The 21,671-nt window shown below is 40.6% G+C and overlaps 1 protein-coding gene across 3 annotated transcripts in view; it reads right to left on the bottom strand.

The window, feature by feature from the left end:
• MIGA1 (mitoguardin 1) overlaps nt 1-21,671 on the bottom strand; it is a 52,604-nt gene that overhangs the window by 8,404 nt on the left and 22,529 nt on the right. For 2 of the 3 annotated variants that reach the window (XM_072419522.1, XM_072419521.1), the window contains exons 8-15: nt 14,586-14,686; nt 9,434-9,552; nt 8,575-8,647; nt 7,319-7,405; nt 5,286-5,384; nt 4,934-5,068; nt 2,106-2,159; nt 337-453 (exon numbers count right to left, since the gene is read on the bottom strand). In XM_072419522.1, the coding sequence (XP_072275623.1) occupies nt 337-453; nt 2,106-2,159; nt 4,934-5,068; nt 5,286-5,384; nt 7,319-7,405; nt 8,575-8,647; nt 9,434-9,552; nt 14,586-14,686 (785 nt within the window). Of the gene's footprint in view, nt 1-336; nt 454-2,105; nt 2,160-4,410; nt 5,069-5,285; nt 5,385-7,318; nt 7,406-8,574; nt 8,648-9,433; nt 9,553-14,585; nt 14,687-21,671 lie in introns of those variants that run through there. The other variant, XM_072419523.1, reaches the window with a different exon arrangement.

The following is a 21,671-nucleotide window of genomic DNA, read 5'->3' as shown; positions in this document are numbered from 1 at the left end:
CTTAGAGATGTTATTTTGGAACACAGGGAATCTGCTGATTAATTAATAATCATACATTCCATGCTATTGAATAGGATGTGAACCATTATTTGATGAAAAGTTGTATTTATTTTTCCTTATGTATGTTTACTTCACCCTATTTAAAAGCTTGTGACTTTCAATACAAGTTAATTTACCAAAGCGAAATCCCCAGTTTGACCTCCTCTTAGTAAACCTATTGCTTTGTAAACATTTTACTGTACTATGAGAAAGAGAAATAAATAGGAAGAAAACAGCCAACTCCAAGTATGAAAAGGAGGGGGCAAGTTTATGAGAATGAGTAGTAGTTTTCATTACCTTATAAAAGCAACACAGGTCATTTAATGAATTTCTAGGTCCCAGGAATCCCCAGGCCAAAACTGGACTAATGTGCTCACAGACTGCATAGAAATGGGAAAAGAATCCATCAGGCACCTATAAATAAAATGAAACCACAGTTATGAGAAGTTCTTGTGATGAGTCCATCATTCATTTCTGTCTCTACATGGTAGGTAGGTAGAGATTATAATTGGCCATCAGAACACAAGCTGCAACAGGGAGGTGACCATTATCCACAGGACAGAAAGTAATGCAAATCCAAACTGGTTTAGAATACATAAATCATAAAATAAATCCGAACAGGAGGGGATCAGAAATCTTCCAACATGGCCACCTGAGGCCATAACATTATCTAACAATATATTTTCCTTTGTTTACCAAACCTCTTTCTATGTCTCTGGGGAAGAGAACAAAGGAAATACTCTATGTGTAGGCAGTGGACAAAACTCTTCATGCAAATGGCAAAGCAAAATAACAAAAAAGGCTATAAATACACTTCAAAATATTAAGACTCTGGCAAAAGCCAGATGACTGTTTCTTTTTAGGGCCACATTTGGTAAGCTTATTTGTTCCCAATGCCCTACTATAGAGCTGCTGAACATCACCGATGACACCAAAGCAGTGTACACAGCCAAACAACTGACATTATATATTATAATATTATCATATCTGTACTCTAGAGACAATGCAGGTGTATATGTCAGTACTGATGCCATAGGATTGTACTGTTGAACACTTCCCTCAAACGCCACCACCAGCTCAGGAGGTGCGAAGAGTCGGCACCAGGAGGTCTGTGCATCCAGAACTTGGTATATCAGCCAGTAGGATCTGACCAATTGTTTATGCCGGCTCAAGATGTAGTCAGGTACACTTTAGAGATCTCATTTCTTGTCACTGCTGGAAATAAACCAAGGACATTAAATCCTTTTCAGCTGCTTCCTTTTCACAGCAAGATCCAAGTTTTCCCTCTTGGGTTACTATAGTTCTTCTTGGCCGTGATGCTGGCAGATTACATCCACTCCATTATAAAACTGCCATATTATCCTCTTTACTAACTTGCCAGGAACTGGACAACTCTTCATAAAATAAACAGTAATAAAAGAATAATACTGTGTAATAAATGTGATATAATGCCAAGAGGTGTCAAAGGACTGTGTGTGAGTGCATATTTTATATCTGTAATACCAAAGCAGGGCCAAGTATGGCCTTTACAATAAATGTTGAGATTTGTATTTAAATTTAGTTACCCTTTTCTCTTTGCTATACATGTTTATTGAAAGCAAATCCTTGGAAACAATGGTTTAATATTTTATGATTTCCAACCACTAAGCTCCTTTGTGTGTTTACCAGGTTAATCTTAACTGCTTTTATTAAATATCAAGCATACATAGGTAAATATCTGAAGCTAAAAATACACAAAAAGATGAATCAAGAGATTCAAGATGAAGATGAGTCAAAAAAGGAATTTATATAATACCCCTTTCTTTCTTCCTATAAACCACGTTCTATTGACTGCAAAGAAAGAGAGACAGAATGAAAGGAAACAGCTTCCTCTGTTCTCTCAACAGTAAAATACATATTTTGAACAAAACATAAAAAAAAATATCAGTTGTAAATATATAAATATATTTTACTGCAAATAACTCAAAACTGCTACAAGCAAAAGCTTCAAACTCTGCCCATCCAACCAAAGGGGAATCATTTTTGGAAGCTAAGCTCCATATACTTGCCATACATGACTGCTTTACCTTTATCTGTTGCTTTTTCTGCTTCAGAACAGACCAGCAGCTGGATGTCACAGCCTAAGGGCAATCAAAAAAGGTGATATGGGTACAGAAAATTAATTTTATTATTTAGATAGATATGAGAAGAACATATTCAAAAATATGTAGACTTAGTGCTGTGGGTGGATAAAATTTTATTGCCCTTTTATATTTCACTGACTTTAAGGCACACAAAACTCCAAAGAACAGTAAAAAAGCAAATATGTAAGTACATGCCACATTATTTGTAATTCTGTCAAGCTTTGTGATTCAGGTATCCTTGCCATTATCTAATCGAAACGTCATTCATTTTTAGTCTTACCTAAAGTTTTTTTTTTGTCATTGCATCTTATCTACAAACCAGATATCAGACACACTAAAATAGTCACTGATCTGCTCTTCCCTATTGCAAACATGAAAACTGAACCCCTACATTTAATTTTCAAATCTTGGAGAGCCCCTGGTAAAACCCTAACTAATTCATGGGTGTCCATGGGAAAATGCCCTAAATTAATGGTCAATTGGCAAAAAATGTTGCCCTTAAAATGTTGTTCTGAATGCCACTTTGAAATCTAAAATGACCTCTGTTGTCACTCTGCTGATTTTACAGTAATGTTAGCTTGAGAACTATGCAGGCATCAGAAAACAGGAAGTCATTCAAGTCCAAGGAACTCCTAGGAACTTCTGAAGGAACCCTGGTATGGAGTGACTGGTCCAGTGTGTCTTTAAATTGACGCTGGAATTTCAGGGGACTTTCTATAAAGGGGCAAATCTGTTGTTCACCAGAGAATGGTGATTTATAAAGAAAAGTTACTTCACTGTTCCCCGATTAAAGATTGCTAAAGAAGAAGGAGTTGGAAAATTCAGAGGCACTGTATGAGAGGCTAGAACTGGGGTGTATTGCATTTTCATTTGCTACGGTCCGCTGACATGGCTAGTAGGGACGTCAGCATTATCTTCCATTAAATGGCTTTGTTAAGTGATCGCTCTCAGAGATCCCGTGACCCAAAGCAGACAGGATCTGGTTTGATGGAATAAACAGTCTGCTGGGTAATTAAACCCATCAGTCTGGACCTCAGACAAGCACAGAGCTGTATATTTCTCTGTTTGCTTGACTTGGATGTTTTGCATTTAGCTGCTTCTGTTGCAGAGAATTCTGTGCCAGACCGAGCACTTTAAATCCTCGGCACATCATTCCAATGGAAAATAATGGAATGTGGAAGGAGCCATATGATATTTTCTTTTTTTTTATGACTTTCTGATGTGCCAAACTAGAAATAGTTTAGTCATTCTCTGTAATTTGCCCAAATAAGGACTCAGAACTGCAATGTAAGGATAAAGAAATCTCATGTATTTGTATTCACTGCAGAAGCCTTTCTCTGCTTTTGTTTCTACTTGTAGTCTGAATTGCAGGGCAGTAAGTGCGCCAGAATATTCAGGATATTCTATCATTAATAAATCAAACAGTGCAGGTTTACTAATAGGAGGTGTATGCTTGTCCACTTATTCAGCTTTGTTTGCCTTGCCTTACCAATCCTGAAGGTTGTGAAGATCAAAGTTCACCAATGGACTGTGCCAGCCCCTTATGTCTGGAATAATCCAACTACCAAATCTCCCTGCTAATTCCAACTCTGTTTCCATCCACCTGGAAGTTTTGGATGTTCCTGCCCACCACTGTGTGTTCCAGCTCCTTCTGTTACATTCTCCACAATACAAAATGGATAATAAATCCAACAAGGAACCCTTCATAAAAAAGCACAGATCTGGGAACTCAGCAAAGAAATTGTAAGAACAGCTCATAATGGGCACATCTAGTGTACAGACCTGGGAATATAGGACAGGGATGTGGGAGTCCCTCATAGTTGGCACAGCAGGTGTGAAGACCCAGGACCTAAGCACAAGGATGGTGGCAATCACTTTATAATGGGTACAACAGTTTAAGGACTGAATGGGGCGGTGGGAGTCTGTTATATTGGGCACAGAAGGTTCAAAGACCCAGGAGCTTGGCACATGGATCATACCAACAGAGCCCAAGGAAAATCAAAGGAACTGCCAGGGGGTTTCACTGTTCAGCATACACCGAAACTTAAAATACCAGTTTGGTCCACACATTCTGTAGAGATAAGTGGATATTCAAAACAACAACAGGAAACTGAACTTATAGTGGTAGTAATACTAAATAATGTAGGGGAGTACAAGAAAATACAGCAACAAGAGCTGGCTACCCACAGGCTACTCACCTGGATTGAGCTCCAGCCACTAATATTTCCAAGCTAAAACAAAGGGTGCACATGTGTGGGGTGGTAGCTGCTGATGCACACGTGTTGGTTGGCAGGTGCTGGTGGACATTTGTGCTTGATCATCATAATGGGAACTGGGCAAAGTATAGGTAAAATTTGGTGCCAGAAAACAAAATGGCCATGCAATATTTTGCTGGGCTGAATGGAAGAGTTAGTATGTCTTTTAATTTGGATGCATCTAACATTTTTCCTACTTTCTTTTTTTAAATTTTATTGTATAGGTGGAAGTTCTTATTCAAGCATATATTTGGACGACACTAACCACGCTGCTTCGAACACTCCAGAACCCCAGGCCTAACCAAACTCTCTTCTAAATTGCAGATCTACAACCAGTGAATAGCAGTATATGTGCTGACAGCTCACGGTTAGGTCGAAGCAAACAGCAGAGGCGATATGAAAGCTTTTTATCACTTCTTATCTCTATGGTGACTTCCTTACTTGGGCAGGCAATGGCGCTATCAGTGATTATTTACAGACACCGCTGACGTGCTCCTAAATTTGGCAACTACTCACTGTTTCCTTAAAGGAGGAGTTTAGCCAACGGTTTTTCACAACATTCTGTATAGATAAGGGTGGATTTTCCAGATCTTCTAAGGAATCTATTACAATAAAGTCCAGGAAAATGTCATAGAAGTTCATATTTCTCACCTGTAGGCACATTGAACACATTATCAGAATTGTAAAACTTGTATCATTTTAACATTTTTTTACTGAAAAAAAATATTTCTCAAATGTGTTTTTGTAGTTGTGTAGGCAAAACCAACAATTAAAAGTGAGAAGTGGAGCTTTTTTTGGAAACCTGTTACTGTATATTGTGAGATGTCTTATTGGCTATATATAACACAAAAGACTGCACATTACTTACCCCCCGAGAGAACAATTCCATCTCTGTATGTGCCCAGGGCTCTGGCTGCTCCAAGAAATACATCATTTCATCATAGGAGTCCTCAAACTTCTTAGGATTCTAAGAATAAAAGTGAAATCTAATTGGTTGCTTTTCTATTTTTTAATTATTTTTAGTTGTGATTTAGAAAGAATCACACAAGGATCCTTTGGTGGAACCAATAAATTCGCTGCTGCCTCTGTGGGATTAGTGCAAAATGTCTTCCTCCTCTGAAACCTATTCCTTATTTTCATGCAGATGTGGAACACTAACCTAGTCCAGTTCCTCACAGATGGGCTCTAGAGGTGCAGGGACCTGCAGCAGAAGTCCTCAACATCTCCGGGTGTAGGTACCTCTCCTCCAGCCTAAAAACTCTGTATGAAATGTACAATGCCAGGACGTTAAGTTTTGCCCAGCACAGGAACAGGTATACCTCTTTTGCTGCTGAAAGATTTCCTAATATGTAATGTACCCCACTGCTGCCAAATTATCTGATTGAATCTGGATCAAAATACTCTGCTGTCTTTAGGGATGATTTATCATCCTGCTTCATGGTCTCTGGCTCTATTGGCATGGTGGTGAAGCTCAAGTTTAAATAAAGAGGGGCATCTCTAAGTCTCTAATTCCAATAATGCTTAAAGCTAAGAAGCCAACTTTCCACAAGGTCTATCATTGGATACTGAAGGTAAACTTGGTTTAAGTCATAGAGGGGTTTATCCTCAGAAGTTTCTCTTTTGGATAAATCCTCTTCTTCCTGCAGTGGGGTCTGAAACACGATCAGGGGTGGTTCAAAATATGAGTGTCTGTTAGTTGACTACTACACCTTTTAGAAAGGCCATTTCCCTATTTGTCATCCTGGACCCGAAAAGGGTGCACCAGCTGCTTGTCCCATTCTTTTCTAACAGGCCATCTTCTAAGCATATGGTCTTTAGAATCATGTTCCACCATGTTCTCAACATCTCCTAGTGTAGGGACCTTTTCCCTAGCTGCTGGCAGTGCCAGGTTTAAAACGCTGTACTAAATGTACAAGGTTAGGACATAAAGTTCTGCCCAGCACAGGAACAGATCTACTTCCTCTTGCCTCTGTACAATTTCCTGACGGTTGATGTACATCGCTGCTGCCACATTATCTGGCTGAACCTGGATCAAATGAGCCTCCAGTAGTATGGTAGAGCTGTAGTGCTGTAGAGCAGGGGTTCCCAAGGCCACGGCCGTCTGACAGGTGGGCCACTTCTATGGCCGGTGGACCCCGCTTGGGGGGGGGGGGGGAGTACTGGCCAGAGCCACGAACCACGTCTCCAGTACCCATCGTAGGCTTAGGGGGATAGAGGGTTGTGTCTCTGGATGGCTCAGACCTACGATGGGAGAGTGGGTGGGTTCTGGCATCATGACATCACTCTGGGGGAAGTTACAGAGTCAGTGCATTTAGTGGTCTGGGAGCTCCAAATAGTTGGGGACCACTGCTGTAAAGACAGCCAAATATCTTAAAGGTCCAGGATGTTGATTTCAAGACCAGACTCCTTGGATGACGTCCACTGCAAGGACAGGATATCTCCCAAGCCTGACAGATTGGCCTACATTGTGGGAATCTTCCAAAGGACAAGAGGAAAGAACTTCCTCAATTCAAGAGACAGAATCCTGAGCCACCAATCTAGAAAAGCAACAAAGCCTGTGCAAACTGTTTTCTCAACAGCTTGTCTAAGTATCCCACAACATGGAATCCATGAGATCACTGTGGGAGTATAAAAGGGGCCAAAGCCCATGTGAACACCCAAGGCACAGACAAAAACCTGAAAACCAAGGCCGTAAGCTGGTAGTGTAGGGATGCCACAGTAAAGTATAGAAAACAGTGATTGACTGGAGACATAAGGGGGGCAGTGTTTGCCAGTGTCCAATCCTTCTGTAAGTAGCGGTATATCCTGCAGGTTATAGACTTTCTGTGTCCCTCAAAGGGGGGAGAAACATATATTTGTTCCAGGAATAAAATATGCATTAGCCTATGCAGAAAGTCTTACCTTTTTTGCTCTGACAATGAGCGTTGACAAAATTTTTCTACCAGCTTCTATCAAAAACTTCCTGTAGTCAGTTTTTGAAAGGATCATCTAAAAATAAATATAAAGGAGATAAGAGGAACCACCACTGACCTTCCAAATAACATACAGCAAACAGATTTTGTTACATTTGTCCATGCACAATAGGCCTTTGTCCCATATGTTCTTTCCCTACTTCATGATATAGAAAACTCAATGCTCTCCAGTAATCCTCTTTTGTATCCATGCATCTTTCCTTTTAAATACTGAAGTATAAATACATTGGATTTCTGTTCATATAAAGTATATAAATATAACTATATAAATACTGTATATTATTATTATTATTAATAATAATAACAACAACAACAATAAAAGAAACACAACTTAAATAATAATAATGCAGATCACATATCACTGCTTTGAAAGCAAACCTGAAGGAAAATATGGAGGTCTCATGTACTGATTTCTTCTTGATATCACTGACCTGGAACTGGTATGCAAATGTGGACCTCTGACTTATTTTGACTTGGCATACTTGTTCCAACACCGCCAGGCTAGTAAAATTCTTTCAGGGGCAACTGTTGGGAGCTCATTTCCTGCTGACCTAGCCATGCCCCTAGAACTACCAAGAGTTTTTTTCCCTACATAGGATGTGTGGGAATGCAGCATTCTTTTGCTGGGAAATAAATCCATGTATGCATGGAAAGAAATAAAAAGGGGTGGGCATAGGCAGAGTTCTGTAGTCCAGCAGGCAGAGCTTAAAGTGCTAGTTGTGATTTCAGTGCAAAGGCAAAGGTACTGTTTTCGCAACACAGAAAGGAAGTTAGGGACAAGTTGGATTTCTGACAAATCAGCAGGTATTGAGTTTTAACTGCCGTGTCCTTATCATAGAGATTTCCCCAACTTTCTGTCTTGGTGTTACCTTGTATTATAGTGTCAATTTCTGTGACAAAAGAGTGGTGTTCCTCCCAGATGTTTGTTTCAGCCTTCTGTGAGGAAGCTGTAGGTGGATGGCAACCCCTGTATTGTGACCTAACTTTTATATTCACCAAAAAACAGCCGGGTGGCTACTGATAAGCGCCGGGTGGTGCACCCAGCTAAGAGGGTTTGGGGAGAACATTGAAACAGAAAGTGAGTGATATACTCCCAAGAAGGACAATCTTAGCTATGGCTTGTTTGGACCTTTAAGTTTATTCATTTCACAAACACATCAATTATGGTGTAAATGCCAAAATTACCTGGAAGGCCTGACGGATGCAGTGGAGCTTGGCAAGAAAGTCACTGTCGCCTCCACATTCCAGAAGTTCTGTCCTGCAAGAATTATATTCATGAAATATAAAAACTGATAATGGCAGATTTTTGTTTTTGCCCTTTTTACGTTAATTTTACAGCTGGCACTTCCATGTTTACTGTGAAAATTATTTTGTAAAGCAGGTCTAGGATGAAGATGTAGTGGGAAGGTAACAAAGAATGATCTTCACTATATCAAAAACCTGATGGACAAAAAGAAGATGCTAGCCAATAACTGTAAGCTTTACATTGAATAATCTTACTAATATTTAGGGAAACTGTTAAAAAAAAATACAGTAAGTATTCATCTGGACATACTAAAGGAACAAAGAGATTGTGGTATGAACCTTAACGAGCCAGCCAAAGGTAGTCAACTGTAGCATAGTCAGGTAGACCCAACTCCACAATTGAAGGAAAAGTTTCAAATGGCTAATTTTATGGTCATTTGTGGCAAAACACCAACAGATATTGCACACATCTTTACAGACTCCATTTATGTCTTGACTGTAAAATCACGTCTAAATTTCAACACTTGAGGTTTTTTTTAATAGGTGTCATGGTTACATTTATGTTTTTTTCTTCTGTTTTTTTCCCCCCAAAAAAGTGAGGGAAATTTATTACATGGAGACATCTTTCCAAATGGGGCAACTATCTAAAGGGCATGGTATTGTTTGCTGGACATATATCTGGTTCTGTAGTTTGGTCTTTACAGGCATTTTACCTAGTTCTGGTTGGCTCAGAAATAGCAGATCAAGAACTATAAGTGAAAGTAAACTTGTCACAAATCACTGATTGTGTCACCCTTACCTGAGTGCCCTGCAGGGAATACTCCCTTCCTCAGAGAGGTGCATTGCTTCTTGATACAAAGAACATTGGTAGAGTGACTGAAGGCCATTTCCTTCCTGCAGATCCCGATGATCTGCCAGCTACAATGACAGAACAACTCAGTGTTAGGTACCCCAACATCACGGCATTTGTGATACAAGCAGTTCTACAACTGATGGGTTGCCCATTGGCTATGCGTCATATACAGACAAGAACTTGGTAAAATAAGGTACTTTGACCAGAGCAAAATTTTAACTAAGACTAACAATAAGACCCTGATTTATTAAAGTTCTCCAAGGCTGGAGAGAATACACTTTCATCAGTGAAGCTGGGTAATCCAGCAAACCTGTAATGGATTTCCTAAAAGGCAAGCTATTTTTTAGCAAATGTTTTCAATCCTGGACCAGATCCATTCCAGGTTTGCTGGATCACCCAGCTTTACTGATGAAAGTGTATTCTCTCCAGCCTAGGAGAGCTTTAATAAATCAGGGCCAAAGAGTCATTCCACCCCAGTGTTTGGTGTTTAGTATTTGGTTTTTATAATTGCCAACTCCCCATGTGCCCAATATAAACAATTCCTACCCTCCAAGATGGATTTCTTTATTGCACATTATGGAGAAGGACATAGGAGTAAGTAGAATACATAAAGGTGGGCGAGAGCACAAGACTCTCCAATGGAGAGAATAAGTATTGTTATCTGCCTGATCTCCACTCATCTGTCAAAACTGTTTGTTTGTTGCCTGGAAAACCTAGCAATCATGGCTTCCCTTGCAGATGCTGGGACTGAATGAACTCCCGTGCACCTACATCATCCCAGCCAAGCCAATCAAGATAGCCACAGATCAGGATGCAGAAGAAAAGAAAGGAGAAGATGGCTGCACCCACATGGCAATGGGATTTAGTTCTGCTTTAAGTATGCATTTGAAATGAAATCCAATTTATTGAATTAACTCACTTTTACCCTTATGTGTTCAACACTTTATTCAAAGCAGCAGCATTTAAGCCCTAGTGAAGGTGAAAGTTATAGTCCCGGAAATGAGTTGGACTGTTGTCACTGGACATCCATGATGTGTTCCCTTGTGTTCCCTACATCACACAGTACAGCATGTACAGTATTTCTAACAAAATCAGTACACAGAGAAATAATATATTTTTCATTAACTACACTGCACAAAATATAATAATTTAAAACTGAATATTCATATTTTTTCCATGACCACTTCCCTTAAAATAACTAAATTTTCCTGAGATTTCTCCTTTTCTGATTTGATAAATGTACTTTACCATGTAAAAGTAACCCCAGAAGTAGAAAATCATCTTATAACCCTCTTTATACAGCATTGTGGTCAGCCTAACACCGGATATCAGACAGGAAATGTAACAGGAAATGTCCCAGAGAAGGACACAAAGACTGGATGTAATGGGACATTTATTTCGTGTACTCCTGCATATCCTGGCCTTGTCAGTGATTTATATCATTTCATAAACCAGCAACACAGACTTGTGGAATATTTATGTCTGATCTCCAATCTCCATCCCGCTACAGACTCTTGGCGGACGTTTCTGAAACTAGCAACATATAAGCATCTGATGTTTATGTTAGAGGCTATACACTAATTTGTCAAAATAGGGGACGAATATTTTCCCTGTATATACAACAGACATTCTTGAGATTTAACCAAATGGAAAAAACTTTGTCTAAAGGAGTAGATTTAAAGAGAGCTTACAGAGGTTGTCCTACCTGACAGCAGACCCCACAAGGTGTCAGCTATGGTAATATAGTGAAACGAGTTTCGGAAGGTACAAGAAAATCGTTTCATATAGGTTAACTGCAAACAGAATGGTCATATACTGTTGACTGGTCAATATGTCTGGTAAGTTCAGTTTAAGGGAAAACTCCATTAATGACATACTGCCAACTGTCCAGTTATGGCAAAGTGGCATTGCCTCCTGATAACCCAACCTGCTCCCGGCAAGACATGCTCACTAACCCATATTCCATTTCTAGCTTTCTAATGTAGAACTTGAACCTGGGTAAGCCAACATTTTGTAGTTGTTGGCTGCTCAAGCCCAAGTACCATCAAACGTTGAAAGTCACAAGCTTCCCTCTGTCCTGCTGTTAGGGTAACACAGGAAGGGCTTAAATGGAGAAAGGAGGTGGGTGAGAGAACAAAGATGGGTAAGTATCCAGGAATTATTGGAAGACAATGGCACTTTGCACAGAGTAGGCTATAGTGGCGACAAACCCAAGGACTAAACTTTGACTGTATAGACCAATAGCAGGCAGAATGGGGACAGAGCAGCCAATCTATTACCTTATATTTCCACAGAAAGTGTCCTTTAAAATTTGGAACCTTAAAAATGCCCTTTCATAATGAAATATTCTTAGTGCTGCCTCAAGACAGCCCAGTTTGCATTCTGGAAGATGTATAGTGGTATTTGGAGAGTTTCAGCCACTCAGTGACAGCTGAATTGTTCAGCAAATGCTTTCTCTAAAAATTCCTAGAAATCCTGAGAGTGGAAGGAAGGGAGAGTATGTAAAGGGTCACATTTCACGCTAATTCTATATACATTTTATAGTATTGTTAGTCTAGTGGAACAGTCTATTATTATTATTGAGTAGACATTGCAGGAATGCCAATACTGGGCTGGTCCAGGCGACTACAACTCAGACACATGGAGGAACTAACGATCAGACAAATGGAAGAAGGAATTACAACTTCCTTACCACCATAAGAATGTTAAGCAGAAGCTGCTATAGATTATGCCCATCTGCACATCTCTATGTGGTAATATTAACCCCACCTTCTGTAAATCATTAAGATGTAAAGCATTGGCCCTCGTTCCTAATAGATACCTGTACTATTGCAGAAAAGAACAGTAATCTATACAAAAGCACATACAAATTGGACCCCCAACTGAAGATGTATGGACGCTGAGATCTACCCACTGCTGACACTTTATTATTAAACAGGTTTTTTATAGCGCCAACATATTACGCAGTGCTTTACATTAAATAGGAGTTGCAAATGACAGACTAATACAGACAGTGATACAGGAGGAGAGGACCCTGCCCTCAAGAGCTTACAATCTCATAGGTGGGGGAATTTACACACAATAGGAGGGGGATACGTAGTGGTGGGAAGTAGTGATGGTTTCAAAAGACAAAAGAAGATGGGTAGGCAAGTTTGAAAAAATGGGTTTTGAGAGCTCTTTTAAATTAGCAGAAAGTAGGAGCAAGCCGAATAGGACGAGGAAGACCATTCCAGGGAGTTGGAGCAGCTCTAGAGAAGTCTTGTATCCGTGCGTGTGATTAGGTTATGAGTGAGGAAGTCATTAGCAGGTCATTGGTGGAGCGGAAAGAGCGGCTGGGGGAGTATTTTTTTTACCAAGTCAGAAATGTAAGTGGGACAATAACTGTGGAGGGATTTGAAGGCAAAGCACAGGACCTTGAATTTGATTCTAAGGTGAAAGCCAATGTAGAGATCTGCAAAGAGATGCAGCGGAAGAGGAGCGGTGGGAAGGATGGATGAGTCTGGCTGCAGCATTTATACTACATTGTAAAGGAGAGTGGAATACCAGAGAGGAGGAGGTTACAGTAGTCCAGACGAGAGATGATAGGAGCATGTACAAGGAGTTTAGTGGTCTCAGGGGACAGGTAGGGGCGGATTTTTGAGATGTTGCGTAGGTGAAAGTGACAGGACTTGGAAATGTTCTGAGTATGGGGGGTAAATGAGAGGACAGAGTCAAAGGTGACACCAAGACAACGTGCCTGAGGGGAGGGCCGAATACCAGTGTTGTTAACAGTTAGATAGATGTCGGGGAGATTTGGAATTTGAGGGGGGGAAGATGATGAGTTCTGTTTTATCCAGGTTGAGTTTCAGGAATCGGTCAGACATCCATGATGAGATGGCTGACAGGCAGCATGAGACCTTATACAGGACTGAGGGAGACAGGTAAGGGGTGGACAGATAGATTTGAGTGTCATCAGCATACAGATGGTACTGTAAGACAAAGGAGGATATGAGACTACCGAGAGAGGAGGTGTACAGAGAAAGGAGAACCGGTCCAAGGACTGACCCTTGGGGAACACCAACAGGGAGGAGAGTAGGTGAGGAGGAGTTACCATTGAAAGAAACTTTAAAGGAAGCAAACCAAGACAGAGCAGTGTCACTGATACCAATGGAGTGCATGATTTGTATTAGAAGGGGGTGATCAACAGTGTCATAAGCAAAGATCAAGGAGAAGGAGCAGGGAAAAGTTGCCTTGAGACTTAGCTCTGATGAGGTCATTGGTCACTTTAGTAAGGGCTGTTTCAGTGGAGTGGGCAGCTCTAAAACCAGACTGAAGGGGGTCAAGGAGAGAGTTGGTGCTCAGGTAATGGGTGAGTCTTTTGTAGACAAGGCGTTCAAGAAGTTTGGAGACATATGGGAGAAGGGAGATAGGACGGTAGTTGGAGGGTAGGGAGGGGTCCAGTGAGGGTTTCTTTAGGATAGGGAGAATTATGGCATGTTTAAAAGCTGAGGGGTATTTAAAGGGAGAGGTTGAATAGTTTGGTTAGGAAATGTTGGAAATAATAGTGACATAATTTCCCGTCTACCCTTCCAGGGGCCGTGTGTGAAGATTATGCTAGTTAGAGAGCTGCTCCTGAAATCAGAGTCATAGACTGCCATTGCCTCATCCTTGGCGATTAAAAGACCCCCCATTCCTTCTACCTTTTATTTGATAGAGGGGCACAAAGCGGCAATGGCCAGATCTCTGTATCTGGACATCCTAGGCAGGGGTTCCAATTATGATATCTGCTGTACTTCAAAGGGAGAGGCAGATATCAGTAATTGTGTTTATGTATGGTTTCTACCTGTGAATATGCCACATGGTTATTTAAGCAAAGCTTTGAAGCAATAAACCAAATCCTTGCTGTAGCTGCAGACACTATGGAACAATTCATTCCTAAATTAAACAGCAAACTCAGGTTTTTTAAGACAGCCCCTTTTTCTCCCTATTTCTGCACTTTTCACCTCCCAAAACTCGAGCTTTTTTTTATTTGTTAACAAAAATATACATTCACAGCAATAAAAGGAAACATAAGCAAAAATAATCTAATTGAAAGGGTATTGTATAAAATGTTGTTTACCTCCATAGCTGAGCAGAAAGAATCAGGCGAAGCCATGCTCAGAGTGTCTCTTGTGCCAAAATCACCTTCGTTGTCCATGAATGTGATTTCCGCATCGTCATCTACAATGAAGATAAATCACTTACAGCGACAGGTAATCAGGATGCAAATCTATTATCTTTATTACCTGGTAATTGCTACTAATCTTAGATACCAAACCTTATAAAGACCAGTTAACTAGTGTGTTAAATATGTGCATTTTATGAATGTGTGTTACCAAGAAACTCAAGGTATCACAAATTTTGTTGGAACCCCCAACAATAATGATGCACATAATGCATCTAAAACACACTCAACAGGCCTTCTAACAGCTGTTGGGATACAAGTTTGTGAATAATGAAACTGAGCTGGCCTAAAATAAGCTGTATTTCATCAGTAAAATGCCAACACTTCCATTCAGAGACCTTCACTCAACAGTCCCCCCAGGTGCCACACAGCCTTGCTTCTAAATCGCCTTTACCATTATCTTCAGGACTCCTGGAAGTATATGAGTAAATGGGGACATCCTTGCCAGGTCGTTGGTAAGGACTTTTTGGTAAGTAAGCTTGTGTGGTGCCTTGCAGGGCTGCAGAGCGACGATCACTGAATCAAAACATGGACAAGAGCTAAGTCCAAGGTGGCACTAAACAGGCTGCTGCATTCATCATAGGACAAGCTGTAGGACAACGTGTATCAAAGACAGTTGTTCTGAAACAAGTAATTACAGTCTGGCAAAACATACAATAAAACCCTGTGGGTTCCTATATCATGCTCCACTACATAATACAAGAGACAATATAGGACTTTATAGGTACTATGTAAACCACTCAATACCTTTTAAAAAACAAGGGGTATACTTGGAGATACACTCCCCCCTATTGATAAATAACCAAGTTTTTAGCCTAGCCAAACCCTGGGGAGCAGAAAACAAGTGGTATTTGAACACCTGTCAAAGATGGGTTCAAGAAAGCAGGGTTTTCTAGAATGAAACAATGATTCATTATTGTCACATCAAATCTATACAAGGTTCCGCTATCAAGATAAAAATAGCACTTAGGTTATGTTCATGTGCTTAACATCATGCAATAAAAGTCTTGAATACTGATGCATTTCACCTTTTGGCTTCTTTAGAGCAGCGGTCAGCGGCTCTAGCCCGTGCACCCACAAGGGGTCAGGAGAAGGACCCCACTGGCGGGGCGCACCAGCCAGAGCTGCATACCATGTTCCTTGTACAAATCCCAGGCTCAGGGAAGTGGGCGGGCTGTGTCCCTGGACACAACCTACCTGTTCGCCCATCACAGGCTCAGATCTGTGATGGGAGAGTGGGAAGGGTTATGTCATGGTGACGTCACTTTGGAGGAGGTTTCTCCCCTTTTGATTGACACCCGGCTCCCCGCACATGCGCGATCAGGAGCCGGAAATTTTAGTGGTCCACGGGACCCAAAACGTTGGCGACCACTGCTTTAGAGGATAACGAGATATCAACAATCAAAAAAAAACCTTTATTAAGACAATTATTAAGGAAAACATTACCAAAGGCTTAACACCCCCCCCCCCCCCCCACGTCATATCTGGATGGTGGAGGGGGCACCAAAAAGTACCCAGGTATCAAGTATAGTACACAGGACCCTCATAACATAATGCATATTGTACAATTGTTAAAACATACTGCCTATATTACCCCTTTCGTCTCTAACCCATTTCACTCCCAACTCGTCGTCCCAGTATCTGTTCAGTCCAGCACAGAGGGAGCACTAGGCAGCGACATCTTCTCCTCTCTTTGTGTGAGATCAGCATTTTTTTTTTCTATTGATGAAAGAGCAAACAAGAGCCTCCGGGGATGTGTGACGTAGGTATCCCGGGAGGATCTGCGCTCTTATTCGTTCTTGATCGCCGAGGAGATCAAGAATTAAGGGGAGGGGGTGCTGCACCCTTAATTAAAAAATAAAAAAAGGGTTTTGGGCTAAAAAAAAAAAAAAAAAAAAAAAAAACAAACAAAATTTTTTCTTTAAATAAAAGGGTTGTCTACCCTTTTATGTAAAGTAAAAATTCTGAGTTTAGGTACGTTTTAAGGAGGGTAAGAAGTGGGAGCCTATGCACAGGTCAAAGTAGCTCAGCTGTGCTCAAAGGAATGTATAGAGGGCATTATAGAAAATAAACTTCCACGCTCCAATGAAAGACAACACAAGCATAGATACTCCCATAAGACTGTAACAATATAAGGATCTGTACTTCTCACCTTAGGGATATCACAACTTAGTTCTGGCTTTGATGGGTCTAGATGGTCCATACCATGTCCAGCCTTGTGGGATAACTCCCAGCAGAAAGCCAGACTCCAAAAGGTAAAGGAGGATCATCACTCTTGCTTTACTACATAAACAAAATTACATATAGAGTGCAGCACATTTCCAGTTAGTGTAGCCTCAGAGGAAAAGTGAATTTTTTGAAAAGTGATTTTTAACTTTTTTAACTCATTTTAACTATTTATGACATTTTTTTGTAAAAAGTATTCTGTTCCTTGAATTATAAATGGTGTGGCAAATCTATTTTGCTTTTATCAGGGAAAATGTTGGGGACCAGTGGAAAGTAAATATCTGATCTCCACTACAATATGTATCTAACAGATGTTTGCAGGCATCCTCTGTATTGTTGGAAACATTTTAGGCTGGGTCGATATAACTTTAATGTAAGAGCTGAAATTAGTCTACAACTTGATGTCCCTACTGTGAACAGGAGGAGAAGGTTAATGATATAGCTCGGGCCAGATATAACCAGAGAGTAATGTAGTCTAAAGAGCATGCAGGATAAAGTACAGTGCCAGAGTCCCAACACCTATATAAGCCCCGTGCAGCATAACAATGGCAAGTGGTTCACCATTATACGAGCAGGACTTTGGCAGGTTGAAAATTTCCGATCTATGTTCCTTAATGTAGGTAATGTGGGTAGCTGTCTGGCTGGAGATGACAATAAGCTGGCCAACATACTCCATTTACAAAACTGACTTATGACTTCCAGCATAAAGTTCCTTCAGGAATTCTTTTAAGATTAGAATTTAGCCCACTCAACTGACTCATACAAACAATCTTAGTTTTCAATTTGATGAATATTTCTAAAATTATTAAACCAGTAGTATAAATCAGCTTGCTTCCTGTACACAAAGCAAACTTTTATTCCTTGGTTTTCATGGACTTGTATGGTGAACTAATTGAACGATTCTGACCTGTTGGATCACTTCCACCATCTGGAGTCCTGAGACCAGCTCTGAAAGAACAGTGTTATATATCAACATGTCTAAACTTCAGACATTACAAAAGCAAAGTCTGTGCTACCTCTGCCAGCCATGGAAACCAGAACTCCTCCGAAATGACAGGTTACTAAGGACATGCTGACTTGAAGGGCCACAGAATGAGTCCACGATTCATATATCAAAACTCATAACTGCTTGTACATTTGCGGTGTACAAACCTTGATACGATATCCAATTTCTTATAACAAGTGTTCCCATTAGGTCTCATCTGTTAAGCATATTACATGGAAAACCAAACTTTTTGTGTGATGTTTATGTAAATGAAAGGTTCTATCAACATATGTTTGGAAGAACTTTCGGGGCTGGTCATTGGGTCACTGGCTCCCTAATGGATTCTTCAAGTATATGTAAACCAAAGCATTTGGTGAGCATATATGAGCTTCAGCAAGTTTTTTTATTTCCAAAAGGTATTTTTAGTCTTTTCAAATCCTCATGGTGATCACACTTTTAAAGGTCCCTATGGAGACACTTCTCTATATGGAGGAACAACACCCTGGTCTGTTTTCCCAGCTGTGCAACTTTGCAATATTCACCCTTACACAGGCTCCCAAAGAAGACAATTGGCCATTTCTACTTACAATATAAAGGTATTGTGCAAAGTTGTCACCATCAGAAAACCTTCCCTGAGGAAAGCCATGAAACCACCACTGGGGTGCATAAGATCAGACTTAAAAAGGATCAAACTTTGCAACATTCAGCTGAAGTTGGGCTTTATTTTAACCAAAAATTTGATCTTTGCAAAAGAGATGCCCAAGAGTAAAAAATGGGTGGGTCATGTTGGTGGATTTACTTAGGGCTGGGGTAATCCTGAAGGGTACACAACCGTCATACCATCCCATAATTTCCTGCTATCTGCTTAATTAGCGGTCATGATAAAAACAAAATCCCATTTTTTCCAATCATGCTGGTTAGAGACTTTTGGAGCCAGGATACAGAGGAGTGACATGATCAGGTTGGGGACAAGGGGTACTTCTGTACCGGGACCCGATCAAGAGAGCTTGACATTGCAATAATGGAACTTTTAGACATGGGGGATGAGGGCCCAGCGAGCTTATCTAGCCTGTGTTCCTTTTTTTTTTTTTTGCACAATTCCTCTAAAGTGCATCTTTAATGGGATTTGTCAGGTACCTTTGTATAATTATACTTTCTATTAAATACTTTAAAAACACAATTTATTCAAAAAGATACATATCTAAAAATCAGACCGTTGATTACAATCATTACAATTATCAGATTGTTTGATTGATGCCATTTATAAAAAACTGTTTTCTTTCCTTTGTGTTTGGCTCTTAAATAATGTTCTTCTGAAGAAGCCTCATCGGCGAAACGTGTCAAGAATGGAGCTGAATTGTTTGTTCTATTGATAACGAAAAATAAATTTTCATGTTTATGTCAATCTGATATCACTGAAATGATTGTAATGGATGGTCTGATTTTTAGATATTTTTCTTTTTGAATAAATTGTGTTTTTAAAATATTAAATGGAACGTGTAATTATATAAAGGTACCTGGAAAATCCCCCTCAGGATGCACTTTGGAGGTAATGTGCAAAAAAAAGGAATAGAATATAATTGGGGATGTGGTATTGCAATGTAACAAACTTCACCTAAAACTGAGTTGGTAGGGTTGGTTATCTATTATGGGGGCTAGAAATTTCTGATGGCGGTCCTGGACATTGGGTGGAGAGAGAGACTCAAACTATTTCATCACTTGAGGAGCCAATCCACCAATTTTCATCCATGGTTGGAGTTATTAATAATAACTAGTATTTATATAGGGCTAATATATTATGCAGAGCTTTACAGATATTGTCATATCACTCAAATAGGCTCACAATCTAATGTTCCTACCATAGTCATATGTCATTACCCCAGTCTAAGGAAATGTATTTGAGTGGAAGCCAGTTAATCTCATTACATGTTTTTTGGATGTGGGAGGAATTGGAGTACCCAGAGCCCACCCAGAGAAGAGAACAAGAGAACAAGAAGAGAACCCAGAGAGAGAACATACAAACTTCGCGTCCTGGCCAAGATTCAAATCTGGGACCTAGCGCTGGAGTTGGGTTTTAAAAGACCAATAAACTTAAAAGACCAATAGACTTTTTAAATCTTCAATGAACTTTTGTTTTTAGGTTAACAATCCATCTGTGCTACTGCCACAGAAGGAGACCAGGTGCACATGTTCAGCCTTTATATCTCAATAGACTTGCTTGGTCAGCTGGTGGATGATGACCCTTCAACTCCTACAGAGGGAGGGACATTGAACATATGTCTGTACTTAAAACCTTTGTCTGGGACAATTTTTATGTCCCATTAACCATTTATGTTTTGGGAAAACCAACTCCACAAAGTAAAAAGTTCTATAGGTTTTCTGATGAAAACTACTTACTTATTATTTATTGTAGCTTGTAGAGGGATGGGAAAATCAAACTAACCTCACAAGCATAGCCAGCTCAATGGCAAATGAAGAAAAACACAAGCAGTGAATATTTTGGTGGTCTGCAGAAAAATCACCTGGCTGGTGCACCCCCCAGCAGGGTCCTTCTGACCCCGCTGATCATGTCCCACACAGTCACAGCCCTGTGCTACTGTCCCCCCAGGATGCATGCAGGTCTGAGCCTGCGATGGCAAGAGGGCGGGTTCTGGCATCATCACATCACTCTGGGAAAATTTCTTCCCCTTTGAGAGAGACATGGCTCCCCGTACATGGCTCTGGCCGGTGCACCACTGAGCAGGGTCAGGCGAAGGACACCGCTGGAGGGACGCACGGAAAACGTCCCCGTACAGATCCCAGGCGCAGGGAATGGGCAGGCTGTGTCCCTGGAGATACCCCGCCCATTCTCCCATCGCAGGCTTAGATCTGCGATGGGAGAATGGGTGGGGCTACATCACAATGGCATCACTATGGGGGAGGTTTCTCCCCCTTTGATTGACACCCAGCTCCCCGCGCATGCGTGGTCAAGTGCCGGTGATTTTAGTGGTCCACGGAACTAAAAAGGTTGGCGACCACTGCTTTAGATAACTCCAATAATCTTTTTAGCTATCTGTAAGGGTGAGATTCTTCCCAATGACCCCCACTAATGTACTGTGAGTTGTGGATATATATCAATTTAGAAGGGAAGACCTGAAAGTTATTCCAAGGGTTCCCCCATGTTAAAAAGGTTGGGAAAGGTAGCTTTAAAGTGTATCTAATGCCCAAACGTTTCTTTATGTTTTAGTAAAGACTGAAGGGGAAACCCACAGCCTCCTGGGATATGTGAGGTATGTATCTGTGTGCTGCTCCTTCTGCACATGCCCAAAATCTAGCATGCATCATCAGGAGCTTTCCCAAATTGTAACAAAAAAAAAAAGTGCAGAAAACACGCACGTGCAGTGCAAGATCAGGTGACCTGTGAAGAACCCAGAAGACAGAACGAAGATGGAGGTGGTGGAATGGAGAGAAGAGGAAAGCGGAGCCAGCACAGGACTCGCTAGGCTTGGTTTGTAGATGGATCGAGGGCCTGCCATTGTGAAAAATATATATATATTTTTTTTTTTATAAGGGTACCATTGTGCTTTTGAAAACAAGACAAGATCAGGGATAAAGGAAAAATCCAATTTGTTTTGTGTGAAGCCTGTCATCTTAATATTGTAACAACACACAAGAAGTAAAAGAAAATCTCCCCAATGGCACACTAACAACCCTATTTAATCTAAACCTTTCATCCCCAGTTTTACTTTCCCTTGCTCTCCTTTTTCATTTATGGGATTTCAGTCCTTTTA

The sequence above is a fragment of the Pyxicephalus adspersus genome, chromosome 8 (assembly GCF_032062135.1).
Source record: "Pyxicephalus adspersus chromosome 8, UCB_Pads_2.0, whole genome shotgun sequence".
Lineage (NCBI taxonomy): Eukaryota > Metazoa > Chordata > Amphibia > Anura > Pyxicephalidae > Pyxicephalus > Pyxicephalus adspersus.
Note: the sequence above shows the minus strand (reverse complement) of the source record. Positions and strands in the feature narration are given on the sequence as shown.